Source organism: Pholis gunnellus (assembly GCF_910591455.1).
Source record: "Pholis gunnellus genome assembly, chromosome: 1".
Lineage (NCBI taxonomy): Eukaryota > Metazoa > Chordata > Actinopteri > Perciformes > Pholidae > Pholis > Pholis gunnellus.
Window position 1 is genome coordinate 22,505,598 of NC_136528.1, and position 20,841 is coordinate 22,526,438.

General features: G+C 40.0%; 2 protein-coding genes across 2 annotated transcripts; both read right to left on the reverse strand.

Annotated features, from left to right (window-relative positions):
• Positions 1 to 1,500: 1,500 nt before the first annotated feature.
• On the reverse strand, positions 1,501 to 5,267 carry sord (sorbitol dehydrogenase). The gene is made up of 9 exons (XM_079159768.1): positions 5,088 to 5,267; positions 4,945 to 4,978; positions 4,328 to 4,492; positions 3,887 to 4,046; positions 3,600 to 3,718; positions 3,101 to 3,166; positions 2,778 to 2,956; positions 2,252 to 2,373; positions 1,501 to 2,018 (listed from the first exon to the last, which is right to left on the reverse strand). Exons 1-9 carry the CDS (start codon positions 5,139 to 5,141, stop codon positions 1,853 to 1,855), a joined length of 1,065 nt encoding a protein of 354 aa, XP_079015894.1. The 5' UTR covers positions 5,142 to 5,267; the 3' UTR covers positions 1,501 to 1,852.
• A 1,134-nt stretch (positions 5,268 to 6,401) lies between these two features.
• Positions 6,402 to 8,496, reverse strand: terb2 (telomere repeat binding bouquet formation protein 2; the record flags this gene model as incomplete). The annotated part of the gene is made up of 7 exons (XM_079160891.1): positions 6,402 to 6,514; positions 6,658 to 6,737; positions 6,831 to 6,892; positions 6,976 to 7,037; positions 7,412 to 7,551; positions 8,138 to 8,219; positions 8,433 to 8,496. 7 exons carry the CDS (start codon positions 8,494 to 8,496, stop codon positions 6,402 to 6,404), a joined length of 603 nt encoding a protein of 200 aa, XP_079017017.1.
• Positions 8,497 to 20,841: the final 12,345 nt, after the last annotated feature.

Genomic DNA, 20,841 nt, shown 5'->3' on the forward strand with positions numbered 1-20,841 from the left:
TCTGGAGTCTTTTCTAAATCCCATGTACAAACACTCACACACATTTAAATAACAAGCAACTGAGTAAAACTATTAACATGCATCAACTATGCTTTTGATATCAAAGTCACACGTATGAAAATGAAGTTTCTTTTGTGTGCTACTCTACTGTATGTTCATCTTTAGTGTTCCTGACTGAAACTCGTGCATACTATGAGTGGATTGTGAATGTAACTGTGTTGTGTGAGCTGTCCCATTGCCATAAGCAGTATTAGAATGTCTGTACATAAAGAGAACTTGTCTAGTATTGTGCTCATGTTAAAAAAACTAAACGAAAAACACAGGTTTAGTCACTGCAAACATGCCCCCACCTGTATGTTGGCTTTTATCCTTCAGAGAGAACTGTGAATCCCACACTGTGACAGAAACGAGCCTAACCGCTGGGGAAAGGTTTTACAATGCATTGTAGTACATTTTGACCACATGAGCATTATCTGTGTGCATGCCTCGTAAAGTAGTTTCATGTCATTGTGGCGAGAAAATAAAATCTGAGCTAAACCCGGCTGGCTTTGTTGGACTGGATCAAACTGATTCTAACAAACTGGTTCTCAATAAGGTTGAATTTGCTGTATGAAAGTGTTTCCTGGCCACGGACTAGAACAATGTATTTTCATGATTAGCCTGTTTTGTATGGAAGCCCATTGCTACCAGAAGAGAAGAAGAAGAAAAAAATAGGTAACTAAAAAAAGTTTGACGTAAGAAAAAATAAAAGCACTGATGAGTCCAAACTTATTGTCTCACAATTTTAGACTTTCAGTAAAATTCTGAATTCAGTCTGATTTTCATTAAAGGATTTACTAGATGTCACAATCAGACTACATACTAACTATAATTAGCTTTTTGTATATATTTGGAATCGGAGGAGTTATTCACAGATGCAAACATGCATTGCAGAAGGTAAGATGACTTCAGAAAGACTTTAAAAACTAAAAAAAGCATTTATTCTCTCATTTTGTTTCCAAAGTCGTAGTTTGATGTCTGTCGATGCATGTACTGCACAATTTCCTGTTTGCACAAAACGGCAAAGTACATTGATTTCTTAGATACTAACTGCAAAAACGGTACACCATGACGAGTAGTGCATTTTACAGTTTGTATGCCACTAAAACGTAGTGTGGAACTGGGACAAACTGTGTAAGTACTGATAATGCGTCATCCTAAACAGGTTTTGAGTGTTCACATTGGAAAAGTAAAGAACTTAAGTATACTCAGATATGTCAGTTAACACTTGATTTTTGAGTGTGCAGGTCTTAGAAGACCTCAGAGGCATTTTAAAGCCCACCTTGCTCATTTTCTAAAGATCGATTTGATTGATACTTTAGTTAGTTTATAATGGTAAATTACGTTTCTTGTATACTCACAAAAGGTGTACTTCAATGACTAATATACAGTATATATTGTGTACTGATAGTATAGAGTAGAGAATTGGGTCAAAGACATTGCTATACGTTTCCACTTTGAGCCTCTAGTTCCCCCTAATGTCTGCTGTTAGGTAGTGCTGGGTCTGTGAAAAAATGAAATAAAAAGCCACATATATCTAAATTGTATTATTTAAGGATTTAATTTTACTACAGTAGCCATATTAAAAAGTTTGTTTAACATAAAAAGTTGAGCATCATGACATTATCACTCGTACCATTTGATGCTCGTTACATCTCTGACCTGCAGTCAGTACACACGGCTGTTATCAGTCTCTTTGAACCGGCTCCGTTATCTTTCTAAGGGTCAATGTCCGCTTTGTGTTTATGTCTATTATCTCTTATGCGGAGTCGCTCTCAGGCAGGTCAGGTTTGTTTCACTGCGGCGGGTCGGATCAGGGCTTCTGGTCATTCTGGTCACACTTCAACATGACCTTTATCCCGAGACCCTGCCGCGTGGTCTCAAAGGCCTGGGCTGCCTGCTCCAGAGGAAAACGGTGGGTCACGAGGGGCTTCACGTTCACTTTACCTGACGCCAACATGGCTATGGCCAGCGGCCAGCTGCAACACAGATTGACAATCCGTTTACTCAAGTTCAATCTCTGTGATGGCTAATAATAGTTACGGATTGAATTGAGCTTCACCGTGAGACATAAATGATTAGATCAATTCATTTTGATATCTAATTTATTATGGAATAAATGAAATATTACTCTCAAGTGGAACAGCTTCCAGCTTTGCTTTAAACATCTGATTACAGAACAAAAAAGGACAACTGATGGATTTTTTCTTACGTGTTGCAGTAGCGGAAAACTCCTCTGATGTCCACTTCTCTTAAGGTAGCATGGATCAGAGGAACAGTGACCATCTGAGGGCCAACACCCACCAATGCCACCGCACCTCCTGAACGTGTTGCCTGGCAGGAAAACAAATATAACTTGGATTATATTATAGGTATTCAGATACTGATAAGTCTTTATGCTTCATAGTGGACCAAGGATATGGTACTACAATTAGAAAGTATTCAGACTCTTTACTTAAGTAAAAGCAGCAAAACCAGAATGTAAAAATACTCCCATTAGAAGTTTAAGACCTGCATTCAAAATGTATGAAAGTATTACTGGCAAAATACTTGTATCAAAACTGAAAACCGCAAAATGCCACTTTGAGTATTTCATTTAATCTGTAACAGTGTAAAATATTAGTATTTAAAAAAGTAGTACAGTACCTGAGTAAATGTAATATTGTCTATACTTTGTGCAGAGCTACTTCATAACTCTGAATAGAACATTCAATGGTCTCCACTGAGTAGTCACATACATAGATGGCAGTTTGAATGCTGCTCTCCACACCAGAGCATTCGATAGTAACGTGAGGCTGAGCGCCCAGCTGGTCCTCTACGCTCTTGGCCAGCTGCTGAGGCTCGTCTCCTCTCTTCACCTGCAGCTGGAAGTCTGCACCCAACTCTTTGGCCATTGTCAGACGCTCGGGTAACATATCTGAGCACGGCAGAGGTGGATTAGAGACAAAAAGAAAAGCCTGGGGATAAGATGCCACCAGAATATGCATGTTGTGTCGCTTCGGTTGACATAGATGTTTAGAAGGTGTGTGTGTGTGTATGTGTCTCTGTGTGTGTGTGTTACCGGTGATGACGACCTGCGAGGCCCCCATCGCCTTGGCCACAATCAAACAGACCAAACCAATGGGTCCTGTGGGAAGAGAAGAAAAGTTAGAATTTGTTCTGTTCAGATACAATTAAAATGAGTCAATGTCGTGATGTGTTTCGAGCAATAAGAAACAATTTCACCTGGTTATGCTCAACGCAGGGATCTCGTATGTGCATGAGCTTGTTGTTGCAGCATGAGGGATTAGTTAAATATTAAACGTCTTCCAAGGAGTGTTAAGGTTCAGTAGTTTTCCACTCACTCAAGTTCTGTTGTGCCAGAATGATTCTCACCTCTGTGACTACACCCACTGATGAATGTAGAACTAGATTCTTTAGGCTTCATGTTACATACACACAACCACGACCTTTTTATATTAGTTTGCAGCGAGTCCTGAGAGACAGCCTGCAGTATGTTTTTGATGCAATTGTCTTACTTGTTTAATTGTGTTAGTTTAATAGTTTTGGCTCATTTTTACCTGCACCACAGATGAGCACGGTGCTGCCGAGGTTTACACCGGCTCTGCGACAGGCGTGGATCCCCACAGAGAGCGGTTCGACTAGGGCTCCCTCCTCAAATGTCACATTATCAGGCAACCTGGACGGTTGAATAAAAAGACACAAGAGAGAGAGAAAAGAAGAAGAAGAAGAAGAAGAAGAAGAAGAAGAAGAAGAAGAAGAAAGGGGATACATGCAAAGTTAGGCAAGAGAGTCAGTGGACAAGAGATCAGAAAGTTGTGAGGTAATCTCTGGTGCAAGCTGTTACTTGTAACAGAAGTTGGCACTGTGTTTGTAGTATCGGCAGAGATTCCCATCGTCGGGGGGAGTGGCACAGAAGAAGATTGTAGGAGACAAGTTATATCGTCCATTTTTTAAGAACTCGTCCATCTCGCGGGGTGCGCCAGGCTCAATGGCCACTCTGTCACCTAAAAAATAAGACTAAAGTTGACTTTGTCCAGATAACTCTGTGTGGCTGAGAGTGAACTTGATTTCAATATCATAAGAATGTAATGTAAAATGTAAATGTTAAATGTAAGGACTAAGTGAGACAGTGTATGACGTCACAGTGCCATGAATGCATGTTTTAATGCATTTGTGGCGCTGCAGCTACAGTTTGACAAAGAACCAGAGTTGACGGACGCAAACATTTTTGTGAATTATAAATACCTTTTGAAATGGCAGATTTCTGCAGTGCTCACCCACTTACCAACTTCAAGGTGCTTGACCGTTGATCCAACCTTCACCACCCGCCCTGACGCCTCGTGCCCCAACACCATCGGTTTTGTGACCACAAAGTCCCCAATTCGTCCGTGCTGCCAGAAGTGAACATCGGATCCACAGATTCCTACAGAGTGCATCTGGAGCAAAACCTCTGCGTGCAAAACATGACACACAAGACAGAGTCCAGTACTGACTAATAGGACGGTATGCACATTGTGTCACCTTGACACAGAAAGACACTCCAGACCAGCATGATCCCAGACCTCTGAACCATGTCTTACATCCACTTGATTTGTTTAGCATTTCAAATGTGAATGAATGAAGTGAAACACAATTCAGTCTTATCTTTAGGGTAACTGCTGACCAAAGGGAAAAGGAAATGTGTTTTTTCCCTTCAGTTTAGAATATATTCTTATAAGAAAATATAGCAAGCTAAAACAAAGTACCCAGGTTAATTGGATTGCAATAAATTGAATTAATTAAACTTATTATAACGTTGCAAAGCATGTACATCATATTCACATATTTTGAAATGCTTGTTGGTGGACTATACAATTGTAAATTGCAGCTCAACTATAATAACTATAATTGACTATGTCATACCATTAGGTCCTGGCTCCGGGATGGGGCGCTTTTCCTGAGGAAAATAAACACAATACAAAAAGAAAAGTTTGCAATCAGTTAAATTCACACAGACTGTAACTAGCGGTAATGCAAATGGGGAAAGTTTGAGATCAGTCTCCTACCAGCCGGAGGTCTCCCTGTGCGTGCAGCACCACGGACAGATTGTCCTCCGCCATGACAGATGCAACACTGAGCGGACACAACGTGGTGAAGAAGAAGAAGCAGACGGGTTAACCGAGTCCAGGGAGGGATCTCTCTTCTTGTTTGGTTAGTGTCAAAGTACGAAAACACCGCATGCAGGCTTCACCTTCCTCACAGAGGGGCTGATACCAAAACAAAGCACGTGATTGGCCAAAGCCCCCGTGGAAGAGTCCACTTTGTAGGGGTGACCTCTCCCAAGCAAAAGGAACTAACTGCACTCATTGCATTATTATAACTCCTTCTCCGGCTCGATACTACTTTGACGTCGATGTACATGACGTTGATATTGACTATAGGTTGCCATTGTGCCCTCATCATCGATATGCCGCGTTTTAATTAGCATAAAACCCCTCTGCGTCGTCTCTGTTCGACACGATTGGCTGACTCCACTGCCATGTTTTTCTATGAAATAAATGCATTGATTAGTAATGAGATTAAAATAAGATATTTCTCAAAATATGGCAACAGTATATTTATGTAATCCTCAAGGTTTCCCTGTTTTAATGACATCTACATTGCAGAGAAAACTGTGTACGAATTGTTTGTATTATTATTGAAGTTTCCAAATTAAATTCAAACATCTTTGAGACAAAAACATTGAGAAAGTGTTCCTATAAACAAATAGTAAATAACTGTAAAGCATTCCCATTATGGTATTTGTTTGTACACTATCCATTTTATGGCGCATTTAATGGACGACAAACTCATAAATAATAGCTTTGACCTGAATACACCTCATTAGTAGTGCGCTAAATAAGTAGTTTGATGTTTTCTAGCATTCTGAGGCTGCTAACTGGTGATACAAAACTACATAGGCCTATGAAGTCTATTAATAAACAGCAATGCTGGTCAGTAAGACTTTCTTACTTAGAGAAGTATTATTTAGTAAGCTATGACTACAGACAGGTTAAAGAATGTTAGTTGAAAACACAGATTTAACCCTGCTGTCATACCACAAACTGAACAGCAAAATGAATTTTGCAGATGTAAGAAATGATTGTAATTGCAAATGTGGACCCATGGGCAACATGAACAAAAATAGAGACAATGTTAGTGGGATGAATCAATTAACAGATCTCACGCTGATTTATTTTATGTCATTGTATACAGCTACACTGCATACACAAGTGCAAGAAGGCAATGTAAACAACTAAACAAACAAAATAGCTCAACTGACTGTGTGAACGGCACAACTACTACTTGCTCTTCTTTAACGTGTGTTTCCTCTGCTTTGCTTATGCGTGCGGCAGGCAGCAGTGGGCATTACAGTTGGAGCATCTGAAACATACGGGTTGGAAATCACATAGGTCACCTGAATATTTCTGCAACTTGTCAATGCAGACATACCCTGTACAGAATAAAAGGGTGTTATGTTAACACACTCAACAATAAACTAACACCTTCATTACAGGTGAGTTGTCTAATATTTTCTGATTAGAAACAGGACAATCATTTTCTCAAACATTCAGTGAATTATGTTACATGTCTCACCTGAGAGCGTGTTACTAACTGGATGATGAGCATGTAGAGGGGCTTCACTTTCTGACACATCTGTGTCAGGTGCTTCAGAGCTGCCACAAGAGTAATAGGGACTTAATTCATTTAGTGGACAGTTTGCAATTGATTTAGCAATATTAAATATTTACAGTAGAAACTCAACATACTCGCTTCTGCTGACTTCACAGGATTCATCTTCTGTCTGGATATTAAAACTCTTATGGAAACCCTGTAAAAACAAAGAATGTCCAACTAAGTGATGAAGTGATTTAGGCTACGTGATGTGTATATTATATTCGCCGGTGTATTTACCTTTGCCACCGACTGCTCATCTTCACACTCCCAAATCAACCTCCCAACCACGTGTCTCACCTCTAAAGTCAGAACATTTTATGGGTTATAATTGGTAGAACTGGTTCGCTTTGAAATGAATAAATCGTTAAGAGTGGATCACATATGTTTTGACTGAGCCGATGACCCTTTATAACAAGTTGATTGTGTCTGTGACTTGCGAGAGGGTCAAACCAAGGGTGACCAGTCTCTTTGAATAGTTTTTAAGACACTTGAAGAGTTAAAAAACGATCCAGTATTCAACATTAGAAAAGAAAGATTGAAGAAAAATCAGCAAAAATATAAACATATCCTATTTTGTTAATCAGACTTATCTTGGGACCTAATTGGCCCCGAAGGTTGGGACCCACTAATTTATTATGGTTTACAACAAATCAATAAAAGTGTTAGTTCTCACCCTCCTGTACTGAGGCCGGAGGCAGCACGTAATGACCAATGCACACAGACCTCACACTCTGCCGCTTCTCACAGGCGGACAGAAACAAGCTGTGAAAAACCACAACCTTGTTCCAAAGGTAATCTTTGCTCTCAAATATCCTGAAAAACAGATGAAAAAGTACAGAAGGAGTCAGAAGAATCAGAAGCAGTTTATTGTCAAGTGTGTCAGCACATACAATGAATTTGTCCTGGTGATTGGTGCATAAACACGGCACAATAGCATAAAGACGTCATTCAAGAGGGAGAAGATACAGGAGCCTCCGCGCTCGCACCCCCAGACTCTCAAACAGCTTCATCCACCATGCTGTCAGGAAGCTGAACTCTCTCCCTCTTCTCTTTAAGACCCCCCATGTCTGATGCTGCTATATATAGAAGGATAGGTTTCTTTTTAAATATATTTTCTTAACATTTTCTTTCTTAATATATGTTGTGTTTGCACTTTATTATTTATTATTTGTATTCACTATGTGGGACTAGAGAGAAACGATTTTTCAACTTCTCTGTATGTAAAGTACTGAGGAAATGACAATAAAGCTGACTTTGACTTTTGACTTTGATACAAAATAAAAATGTGAAAATGTACAACTGAAAGCTTGTAGGGGATTATAGATAAAATGACTCACAAAGTGATCTTCTGGAGGATAAATGTTGATAAATGTGCAGCTTTCCAGGTCATCACACTCACCTCAGTGTATCAGCACATGCAGCATCCTCACTGAAAAGGTAATCTGCTGTTCTCGGACCAGCAACAGTCCCTCCCTCCAATACTACGAGACACCATGTTGTGTTGTGACCAAAGAACAAGATTAAACTACCAAATATTGTTCTGTTACAATGTTAACATGGTGTGGCAGCATCTCCGTAAGAAATGGTGTCATAGTAGCTTATTTCATGACCTAATGTCACTCACTAGCTAAATGCATGTTTACAGTTACATTATTTAGCGGTGATAATAGTAAGGATGGGTCAGCGTTACTTACTCCAAAAGTTGTGACGTGCCTGTGGCACACTGCTGGAAAACCAGGCGGACTTATTCCTGAACATAGCAACAGTCCTCTGTTTCAAACAGCGATTAGCTGGTAACTCTCCAGCTAGCTTGCTCTCTTTATATTTTGCTATGGAGTATGAAGTATAAGAAGTGCTGCGCTGTCGTTTGGCGCTCAAACGGCTCTGCTGCGTTCAAATGCTGTCGATAACTATCGGAAATGTCACAATTCGGAGAAACGGACTTCTAACTAGCTAAACAACAAGGCCTGAGACTGAACTAGGTAACATTAGGCGTGTAGGATCTGGACTGTGTTTGTACTGTTTAATGTTTAGTTTGTCATGTTTTCATATCATCAAACTGATAAAGTAACTACTTAGAACCAAAGCCACCGGAAGAAGAATGTCCTGCGTTTGTTTCGCTAACGTTATTGAAACACACGGTGTGGGTAGTTTAAGCTAGCTGTTCGTTAGCTAAAGTTAGCTACGTTTAGGAAGGTGAGGCGATGCCTTTAGACGTTGTTTAAAGTCAAAGTGGGTATATGTATCCTGCTAAACTGAGTGTTTCTTTAATATGTTTCATTCGGGTTTCGTAGACATGGCCCCTGTGGATGGAGAGGGTCAAAGAAAGGATCCAGCTAACAGCTAACATCAGAGGATTGTGAGCAGCCCTTCTGCTGAAATTTCACACAAACACAGGTTTCTACATGAACTGTGTGTATATGTACATATAATTATGATACTTTTAGAGGCTGAGAGATGTTTGTCTGTATTTTTTGTAAAAGTTACATTTACTATATTTCTTTCTCATCTTTTCTCAGGCCTCAGAAAGTCAATCTTAGCCTTCAGTCACTATAACCTGCTATTCCTCCTCCTGATCATATTGTGTTCTGTCCTTTTGTTGATTTGATGATGTTACAATGGGGTGTCCTGTTACAATGGGGTGTCCTGTTACATGGGGTGTCCTGTTACATGGGGTGTCCTGTTACATGGGGTATCCTGTTACAATGGGGTGTCCCTCAGGGATCTATTGTGGGAACTGCTCTGTTTGCCATTTACAGAAATTGATTTTTACATTTCAGAGATGTGGATTTAATCTCAGCTGTGACCAGTTTTGTTATTGAGAGGGTGACAGAATAGTAATACCGTGGCATCTTAAATGGACAATATATAGACAAACGTGTGGGATTATCATGGGGAGATATCATTGAACACCATAATCCAAAAGTCAACCTCTCATTTAGTGTTTTGATGATTGTGTAGAGTGCAACAAAATCTCCCACAGGTGTTCAAGTGGGTTGAGGTCTGGTGACTATGAAGGCCATAATAAATTATTCACAACATTCATAAACCATTTATTGTCACGTGCAAAATGGAAATATCTGTTATGGTTCTCCATTTATTTATTGAGGATTTGTCTTTTGTCCCCCAGCAGCAGTGTGACGCAGTACTACGTTTCACCACCAGGTGGTAATATTTTGTAACAAATACAGTTGGATCACCAAGTCATGGTCCATTTCATATGGCTTGTAACAGTCCGGTCTCACTGTATATGTCAAGTAAAATCCTGTATTTAATTAAGCTGTTATGACTTTTTTTCCATTTCATCAATGCAGCTGCCATTGAATAACTTTGAGTCCCTACAGGAAATGTATAAACCATATATTTTAAATGTAACTGATATCGAGCCGGTGACTGAGTAATGGTGCAGCTCTCAGCTGGTTGGAATTGCACAAGGGTGGTGATGTGGCCCAGCTTTGAATTCATCCACACCTAGTGAGGATAATTGAATTGGTTTTTTTAATGTTCGTAATAAGCAATATTCCAATCAGGTGCTGTTTGTTCAGCAACCAGAAATGTTTGTTGCAGCTACATTCAGTCTGTTACAGATACAACACTTCATTTCAGCTGTTGTGTTGTCATACCTCACTTGTTCACAGTTACATTTAGCTCTCTTGTGTACTGTCCTGTCAATTCACTCACATATTAAGCAGTTTTTGACAGTATGTAGACACATCGGTGCCTCTGCTTTAAGAATATCTATAACGTCCTCGGTGGGGTTATCCGCAGGTCAGGCGCTCATTGCTACCACACGGACACACACACACACGCACACACAACCCAATAATGTCACATAACCTTCTGTGTTATAACAGTGGCAGCCTATTAAGGAAGACATTGCTTTAAAAAAACACTGAGCACACCTAATGCCTGTGTAATGCATGCACAGCGGCAGACGCTCCATGTAGGTTACTGCATGCATGTTGGTAATATTTTGGTCAGCTTGCCTGCACACATACTATACTGTCATTGGATGGAGACTCGAGTTCCTCCACTCCATACAGTGACTGGTTGAGTGGGGGGGGGGGGTTCACTCTGTTGCCATGACAACAGCGAAGCCACACCCTGTTTCTTATACCCAACCCCCCAACATGCTCGGCTCAGAACAAAGCACAGGAGACAGAGAGAGCGGCTGGCTGGTGGTACATGCACTGAGGTTTAACAGGAGACAAAATTCATCATCTATCTGCTGTTGATTGACCGAAGCACCCGAAACACCTGTATAGTAATGTGACAAAATCTGAGTATTGGTTACCTTTTTGTTTTCATTGTACAAACAAAAAGTATAATATTACTGGAAATTTTATTTGACTGTCCGTGGAAATCATTCCAATTATCAAAGCATCCGAATGTATCTCTTCTAAGGATAAATGAAATACTGTTAACATTAAATGTATTGCTGAAACAACAAGTTGATTAATTGATCAGAGGATTGATATACATACTTATAAGCGGTTTAGATTATTTATTAAGCAAAACAACGTTTTTATAGCTTCTCCATAATGAGGATCTTTGTTTTACATCATTGTACATTTCATATCGTTGGGTTGTACATTATCAATATGTCATATTGGACTCTTTCTCGTTGGGAAATGATTTTATTATTTTCTACTTTTATTGTGATATTCTTTAGTCATCAGATTAATTTATAATGAGAATAATTGTTTGTTGCAGCCCTAATTAAGTGGAGCGTTGAAACAACTAATTGATTAATTGATCAACAACAAATGATTTGACCAAAGACGTCCTTGTCTTATAAAAGCTGATAAATGAAATACCTTTGGTTTGTGGATTGCTGGTTGTCACCTTATAAGCTCTGGGAAACTGAGATGACACACTTTTTTAACACTTTTTTATTGACATTTTTACACGAAGCAATTCTGTTTTTTTAATCATGAGATTTAGAAAAAGAACAATAGTTTCAGCTGCAGCTCTGGTTTATTGTTTATTTTGGAACTGTGGATGTACTAAAGTGCATTCATGCTCCAACTGTTACATTGTACATGTGTCTCGCTCTTTTTTTTTTACTCTGGCCTGTTTGTGTGTCCTCTGATGTCCAGGAATAATTGACATAATCTGAATTATGTTAAAATGACACGATCTGTGCTCTTCCTCCCTTTTGTTTTCTGTTGTGCTGATTTTGTCCTTTCAGCTTCCCTTCTGCTGGACAATGTAAAAGTCCTGCGGTGGCAGCGCTGGGGCTCATCCATCTCCCCTCTGTCCCTTATGATATTGTTCCATTGTGTGGTAGATCATTGTATTGCCGTTGTTGTTGTTGTCATATTGCTATCAGTGGCAGCGTGTTTCAGGGCTGCAACTTACAATTTATATTTGTTTATTCATCTGGCGATTATTTATTTAGATGAGCTAATTCAATAGTTTGTCTATTATTGTAATTTCAGGGCCCACAACAATCCATAACCCAAATGTATTTAATTTAGTATCACAGTCAATGAAAACTAAAAAATATCCACATTTGAGAGGCTGAAACCAATAAAACCAATTAAATGGCAGATTAGTTTCTGGTAAATTTTCATTTAATCTACCTATTGATCAATCGACTAATTGTTTTTGTCTGGTATGTTGCTGTAGTATTTCTGTACAATATGACCAATAAGAACCATAATGTCATTGCTTGTGTCCGTTTAGATTTTTCCCACCAATGAGAATCCCTGTGATCCTGATACAGAGATGCTGTTTGATGTCTTCCTGTAGGCTCAGTTTGGCCTGGTTTTAGTTTGTCTTGCACCCCAGTGGCTGTGTTTCAGAGGGAGCGATAGATTAAGAGGAACTGTGCTACATATGTTTTAATTGGATGGTTTTGGTGAAGTGATGGCTACATTCACAGGGGAATTGAAGCTGAATCATCTACAAATGTCTAATCTTTAATGAAACGCGTTCACCAGAAAGCATAAATAATGAGCAGCATGATTAAACATAGAAACAAAAGCACAAACGCAATTTAATTGAATGATTTCCCAACTATGTGAGGACTGTGGAGACGTGTGTGTGTGTGTGTGTGTGTGTTGTGGGGGATGATCCAGTACAGGGAGGATCATTGAGAAATGTGTATCAAATAATGTCCAGCGCTCTCTTGACAAGCTCAATGACAACTTGTGTCTTCATGAATTGCTGCTGGCTTTGCATTTCATATTTTATTTACTGCTTCTAGACATCAGATAGCCAGTCAGCATTCTCATTCTTTGTCAGTGAGCTGGAGCAGTAAACCTCACTGGAGTTATATTTATAAGTGTTGTAGAAGAGCTGATTTGCTATCCCCACCAATTCATCACCTTAACTTGCGTTACCTTTAGTTCAGTGTTAAATGAGCAATCTATTATCGCTCTCTTTCTCTCTGTCTCACCATCACTCTCTTTCTCTCCAGCTGAACCAACAACATCAAAGGAGTGTGCTTCAAATCACAGGTGTTGAAGGATTAAGGCCACCGCAGGATGGGGTTTTATTCTCAGCCTCATCTTTGATGTAGTGTCTCTTTCACTCACTTGTGTCTCTAACCCTAACATGGATTGGTAGCCGAGAGTGTTCATTGCTAAACTGAAAATATGGAGTGTCTTCATTCTCACACAGCGTCATTAAGTAAGAGGCTGCACTCATGAAGTGGAAAATTATTATTGTCAGAAGCACAAATGAGGAGAGCATCTTATGAGGTTGGTACCAGGGCAATATCTACGGCTGCCTGCAAAGATGTTTTCCCATACTGTTTATACTTATATTATATAGTGGTAACTATTCCTTTAATGTCTCTGGGTCAATTAGGTCATTGTGGGTAATATTGATTTTTAGCTTGGGGTTGTAGGATGGCAGTCAGGTTGGTCGGTGTACCTCTTTGGTCCATACAGAAATATCTCAATAACTGTTTCCATCAAATTTTTTACGAACATTCATGGCGCTCAGATGATGAATCTCTCTGACTTTGGTGATCAACTTGTATTGTGAAATTGTATAGATTGCCAATATATTTGGTACAGACGGTCTGTGTGGAGTTTACATGTTCTCCCCCGTGTCAGTGTGGGTTATGGGTTCTCCGGCTTCCTCCCACACCCCAAAGTCAGCTTTGGTTTATTGAGGACCGTAAATTTGGTGTGAACGTGAGCGTGAATGGTTGTCAGTCTCTATGTGTCAGCCCTGTGACTGTGACACTGGCGACCTGTCCAAGGTGTACCCTGCCTTCGCTCAATGTCAGCTGGGATCAGCTCCAGTGTATCAAACACAGTGTATGTTATCCACCATGCACTGATGCATCTTATTCATCTCACTGGAGAGATCTCCATAAAAGAATATGGACCAAGATCAACATGACATTTTGGTAATCCTACCCAACCTAATTAATCACATAAAGAGCTAAAACCCCATTAAATAGGAAAATATCTAAAAATGGAGAAAAAAAACAACGTCACAGGCAAATATTTTCTCACCACTTTGTAAATTCAAGCTTCCATCGCAGTGAAAGTGAAGCAGAGGAGACAAGGAAAGTTTTCCAGAGTGACCGCTCTGGTGCTAGCTGTAGGCTCTTCGTTGACCTTTAACCCTGGTTGGGTCACCGGGGTGTGTTGGTGTGCTGAGGAGGGACAGGAGGGTACATTGCTCCCCAGACCGTTAAGAAGCCATGTAGGAAAACAGCTGAGCAGCGCCTGGCAGCAGGGTGAGAGGAAAAGTCGCGGGCTCCACAGGCTTACCTTTAGGGGAACAGACTCACTCTTAGGCAAGCATATACTGTAGACTCATACATGCATCACATTCACGTGCACGTGCATGCACGTGTTCCCTACATTCGCACGGCTGCACAGAGGTACCGGTTGGGCAACACACAGAGTGAAGGATGTATTTGAACAGAGGACACCTGCGAGACAGAAACTGCCAACAGAATCAAAGTTTTGACTGACTGTAGCTAAGTTCGTGTCTCGCCAAGGACTGTCGTGCTGCTATGCCAGACCATGTGTGAATGTTATTTGCCCTCTTAGTTGCTCGGGTCCACAATGAGTCATCTTTTGGAGTTTGGAAGGCGGCATCGCAAAGAAATGGCCGCTCCCCGGGGTTAACACCCTGCTGAGCACCAGACATCAAGGTTAATGACTTTTTTCCCCTCTCTTCCTCCCATCATCTTCTCTAACTGTCTTCTCTAACTTTGCCCGTTAAGTTTATGAACCTACATTTCATCCAGCTTTCTATGGTTTTCCCCGGTGGACAGCAGTGAAAGAGGCTTTTATATCCTTTACTTTAAGGTGCCCTGCAGAGTTTTCTTGTCAACAAACAAAAGCTATTTTTTACAGTCAATCTCAATAAAGAGCATAGTGTGTATCCGTGAGGTCTAAAAAAAAAATACATGGCAAATGCAACCTTCCTCATAAAACATGAACAAAACATTTAAACCTGCATTGCTTGCACATAGATGTTTGACGGCTACAAGTATTCTTTATCCCTGCATGTGTTGCTGCACCTTGCATTGCATATCTTGTTGAATTACCGCCACCTGTAGATCAGTGGAATAGTGTGTGGCCGTGCCACCTGTGTGCATACGTGCGTACACGACAAACACAACAGTCACCCACTCATAAAATGTGTCTGTTCCACGGCGCCACTAACTCCACAGGGTGCCTTTAAGTAAAAGTAGCGAGACCACAATAGAAAAAGACTTCCTAAGTCAAACACTTAAACCTCCAGTTTTACACATAAAAATCTCTGTTCACCTCATGAGGAGTATCACACAGTGTTTGGAGCTTGACCCATACTAGGGACCAAAGTCAGGATATCTCTGCCTCTGCTGCTTCGATAAGTAGTATCTGTAAAATGTGGGTTTAAGTAGAATGGCCCTTGGCAGTTTTACATTGTATATGGTGATTCAAGTTGGGGTTCATTTTGCAATAATGACCAGCTCGCTTTATACTATCCCTTTTATGTTATTGCTTCCACTTAAAAAAATAGTCCTCTTGCTGTGTACGGAGATCAAAGCTGTCTAATAAATTCTAACATTTTATTGTTATTACAGAAAATTAACCTGAAAGACCTGTAATATGTAATATAATCTGTAAATCTTTAATGTTGCCAATTGTTGTCAAAGTGGTGGTAAATTATTTGCCCATAAAAATCTTAATCTGCAAAGTGAAGAGGAATGAATTCAAAAATAAAAGGGACAATATTTGATTAAATATATGTACTTAATTACTTTCCACTATTGCCCAGGGGACCAGGGACGTGTGGCCGTGTCCAAATCAGAAATCTTTTACATCCAAATGTGATAATCAGTCACATTGGTTTCTCTGATGGACTTTTACATAACCCATAATTGTATTTGTTGTGGTATTAGCCTGAAACCTGTAACTATTACAGTACTAATGATTAATATCCACTTAAACGATTGAAAAGTGGTCTTTTGTTAACAAAGACAGATATAACATCACTGAAACACAAACTAACTGGAGTGTCAGGTTTTTTCCATTTATCATGAAACAATGTAAACAGAAAAAAGTTGTGAACAACTTAACGAATATTATTGGACGCCTGGATTATTTCTTATTCTCTGAGACGCTGTGATCTGCAGACCTGTTCCTTCGGCACAGGATGCCCCTCTCTAAACACAGGCCCCGTCCTCTTCTTATAACACTCACACACACAACTTGTGTTTTGACAGTATCTCCCAAACCTATACCTCTGTTTTCTGTAACCTGCTGTGAGGAAAAAGTGGACATATCTAAACTGTATGTCTTCAGTAATAGGCTTCTACCATGTCATTTTGAAGATGTCCTCCTCGGACTGTTAGTGCGAAATACAAACATGTATCAGGAGAAAACAAGACACAGTGGCAATCGTCAGCTGATGATAGTGGTATAAAAAGGGGAATGCTCAAAGCTCACAAGTTAATATGAATAGTTTAATATGCTCTGGTTTGTATATAGTTGCTTCTTTTATGAATTTTCTCTTGCTTGCCAAGGCCAAATAGCAGAAAGGCTGAGGCTATCATTATTGTGGCAAATTCTAAACTGTTGAGACTAATCTGCCAGCTTGTGTTACTGTTGTAGATCTCGGCTTAGAGGCAACGAGAGTAGGGGACAAGCTGACTGGAGTTTTACACAGAAGTGCGCCATTTGGTTAAAGCGTTTCTGACTGTTGCTGTGCGTGCCTCCGTAGGGCAGGAACATAAAACGTGAGTCACTCCACAGTCCGCATCCCAGACTGAAAAGGCCCGCGAATTTACCAGGGGTCATTTATGATTTCAGCAGCAACCTGTCACTCCAAACCTCTACGCTGATGACCTCGATGATGGTAAAGAAGCTAATTCCCTAAAGGAGGGGTCATTCTTTGTTGGCATTTGACCCTTTTAAGAATAACTGAGGGACTAGTTGCAACTATTTACATTATGGAATAATCTCTGGAAACGTTGAAAAATGTGCTCATTCACTTTCTTTTCAAAAGTCAGATGATAAGATCGATGCTACTTTCATGTATGTATGATGAATATGAAGCTAACCAGCTTATGCTAACCTAAATCTGCAAAGTAACAACGCGTGTTCCAAGGGTCCAACGTTCCCCAGCTTTATATCCTCGTCATATGACACATGAACATGACACATTCGCATTGAGACCCTTTATAGAGTTGTATGTTCTCAGCACTGTATGTTTCTCCATCTCAGCTGTGGAAATCACCCACTTACAGCTTATGGATGGGGGTGCAGAATAATTACAATGCAATTCAATTTCATAGCCTATTTCCCAAAATATCCAGGGCTTGTTGTCTCCACGGTCATATTCAAAGAGGGCGGGTTTCATTGGCTGTAAATCCATGAAGTCTTATTGTCAATACTTAAGCAATTTGGTTTATGTAATTTCCATAATAATACATTTAACTGACACAAAAGCTAATGCAATCATGCGGTGAGAATGATGAGCATTGACTGTATATTGTCTACTCTTGTGCCAAGGAGGCAGACTTATGGACATTGAGGTATTTACACATCCATAGAAGATAATCTTAAAATGACCTCATTACAAAAGCTCTTCACTGGAGGGCAATGTCACAACAGCTACATAAGGGTACCTATCCACAGCCGTTTGTTTTTAATTTAAACTGCATAGATGGCCCTTACCAATCTCTCACAATGGTAGTTTATATAGGTGCTGGCTATAACTTCGTATTAACCAGACGGACATGAGAGTGGTATTGATCTTCTCATCTAACTCTCTGCAAGAAAGCCAATGAGCATATATCCCAAAAGGTCACACTATTCCTTAAAATCAATGTATTGTTTGGTCTTGAATACGGTGAAACCTGCTGATCACAATTTCCAAGAGACCAAGGCGATGTCTCCAATTTCAGTACGAATTAAGGTCGGGGAGCGTTTAAATATAATTTGTCTTTTTCGCTAGTGTTGGTAGAGTGGATCAGTGAATTTGCGAGCTGTTTTTTAAAGCTCTTTTCCACATAGTCAAGTCATGCCATATCCCCCAGAATGACAGCTAGGTTTTCTTTCTTAGCATGAAGTCAAACACATCCAAGATAGGCAGGGGAGTCTTGACAAGGGGGCTCAATTGACGTCTGAAGACAAGTGACATTACAGTGGCATCTCTGCTATTTGTGGATGACGATGTTCTGGCTTTAATGTAATCTCCAATATGTAGTGTGGGGTGTTTGCAGCTCAGTGTGACGCTGTCAGGAGGAGAAATGGCACCTCCAAGTTTGAGGCCTTGGAAATTTGACGAGTCTGCTAATCCAACAGCTAGCCTGAGAAGAGACTTTCAGGTTTCTAAGGAGCTTAAACATGAGTGAGAAAAAGAGTTGGGACAGGCCGGTACTTTGTGAGGTTTTCAGAAAAGTCCATCACTGAGATAGCTGCCACCTGTACTGGCAGACGTCTCAGCTATTCACCGTCTCTCTTCCTTCCTCTATTTAAATACTGTAGTTTCCTATGGTTTTTTGGACTTATGCCGCGTTCATGTCATAACAGAGTTATCGTAATAATGTTCACATTAATATCCAAGACACAAGGGCTTTCAAAAAAGTGTATCCTCGTTGCATTTACATGTCTGACTTAATAACACAAAAGAGCATGAAAACCCAACCAACGTTCTTTGCTTCATGTCAACCAGAAGGGTTAATTAAATTTACAGTAGTGTTATATTGTAAATGCAGGTATTCATAACCCTCACACAACCAAATATGTGATCATATCACAGTCTTCAATTGTCGGATTTGTCGAAAGGAATATATTTAAAAAAAGTAAATATCCTCATTAGAATACTGTTCAAACAATGGTTGTATGTAATCTAGACATCTAATACACTCTGACTTTACATCAAAACGTAGCCACGTGTTGATGCCTTTTGACCTCCAATTCACCAAATGAAGGCTTACTGACATTTATAATTCATGAATATGTTGCACAATTTTTTTAAAGATTATTTTTTGGACTTTGTTGCCATTATTTTAGTAAGGCCGAAGATAGACAGGAAAAAAGGCAGACAGGCAGTAGTGAGGACTCAGCCTTAGTACATAGGGCCCTGCTCTACCAGGTGAGCTACAGACCCCACTGTTGCATTTCCTGTTCGTATAACCCCTTTCTAAACAACATTGAAAGTTGTTTTCAACCCCAAAAAATACAACAGGCATAACACAACTACTGAATAAATAAATAATAAATCAATCAACGCAAATCATAATGTAACAAAATGATTGGCTATTGGGTGTGGTTGTTTGAGAAACCAAACCATGAAGATTTAGGACAGCAGTCAGATAAGTAAGCATGACATGTTATTGAAGTGACTGCTTTTGGTTTTAACTGAGGATAAAAAGCGGTGTGACCAGCTACGACGATTGAATGCAGTGAGGATTCCTACACCCACAGCCCCAGAGGATGGGGACGTGACGAAACGAGTTGAGCGCAGCGGCTCGGTCTTGCAGGCTAACAGTAATCCCCAGATGGGAAACTCTGGAGATCAAATGTGACTCAACTTGTTCACCTCTGAAGGTGCGGGAAAGGTCCGCGGCGTTCCATCTGAGGCAGCCTGGTAGACCCAGCTCATTAGAGTATTCTTTTTCACTCTTATTTATCAACTTTCTTATCTGAGCTGATGACATCATCTGCATACGGATCAAGAAATGGTGGCACCGTCTGTGATGTCATGGAACGAGCTGTTACTTTAGTCAACAACTGACACAAGTGCGTAGCTAGAGAATCTAGAGGAAGAAATATGTTTGAGCTGACTTCACTGTTGAGTTAAGGTCTAAATCGACGTTTTTTTTACGACCCAACTTTGATATATTTGGTGCCTTACGCAAATTGTCATCCCGCTTTCTGTCTCTGACTCTCTAAAATACATTTACCAGCAAGCTCATCATATCGACAAAGCATGGTGCAAGCATGATTACTGAAATCAAAATCCGCTTTTCTACATGTAGAAGTTTTAAAGAGAAACTAGGAGAGTTATTTCTGAGCTAATGTCAACACTGTTTTATCTCCGACCTTCCTTATGTTACCTAATAAGGCAATTTAACTTCACTGAAACGTTTATTACAACCACTCTATCAAGATACTGTCCCAAGGTTTAACCTTTTAGATGAAAGATCTTAGCAGCTGGGGTGCATGTAGAGTACGTTGATACTGTGTGTGATGCATCACTCTGAATGGTGCTACTACTTTGCACTCAGACAAGGTACTTAGAATTGTAAAACTGGATTACGTGGTCTGTATTAAAAAGTGTGATGTGGATGAGGTTTAATGCCAGGTTGGTAATCTCCTTCAGAAACATTTCTGAAATTTTTGTTGAAATATCATTACATCCTTACTGCAATCAATCAATCAAATGCTCTGACAAAAGAAAGAAATCCAGTACGTGTGGCTGTCTCAGGACTGTAATAAACTAGTCCAAGCATGATTCGGCTTGTCTTCCACAAGCTGCCAGCTTGACATCTGTGAGTCTCCTCACAATAGTTTGTTGTTTACGATTAATATATGATTTAACAAAGGTATCACTACTGATAATATCGCGATGTGGAAAGATGAAAAATCTACAGGAGAGTCATCTTAAACTGGAAAAGGCATCATCTCTACC

What these genes read in the sequence shown, in the direction of transcription:
- sord (XM_079159768.1), bottom strand. Translation starts at nt 5,141, where the DNA reads ATGGCGGAGGACAATCTGTCCGTGGTGCTGCACGCACAGGGAGACCTC. An exon ending in CACAGGGAGACCTCCGGCTG is followed by an intron (nt 4,979 to 5,087) that starts GTAGGAGACTGA and finishes TATTTTCCTCAG; the next exon opens with GAAAAGCGCCCCATCCCGGA. An exon ending in GCATTCAAACTGCCATCTAT is followed by an intron (nt 2,374 to 2,777) that starts GTATGTGACTAC and finishes TTTTCCTGCCAG; the next exon opens with GCAACACGTTCAGGAGGTGC.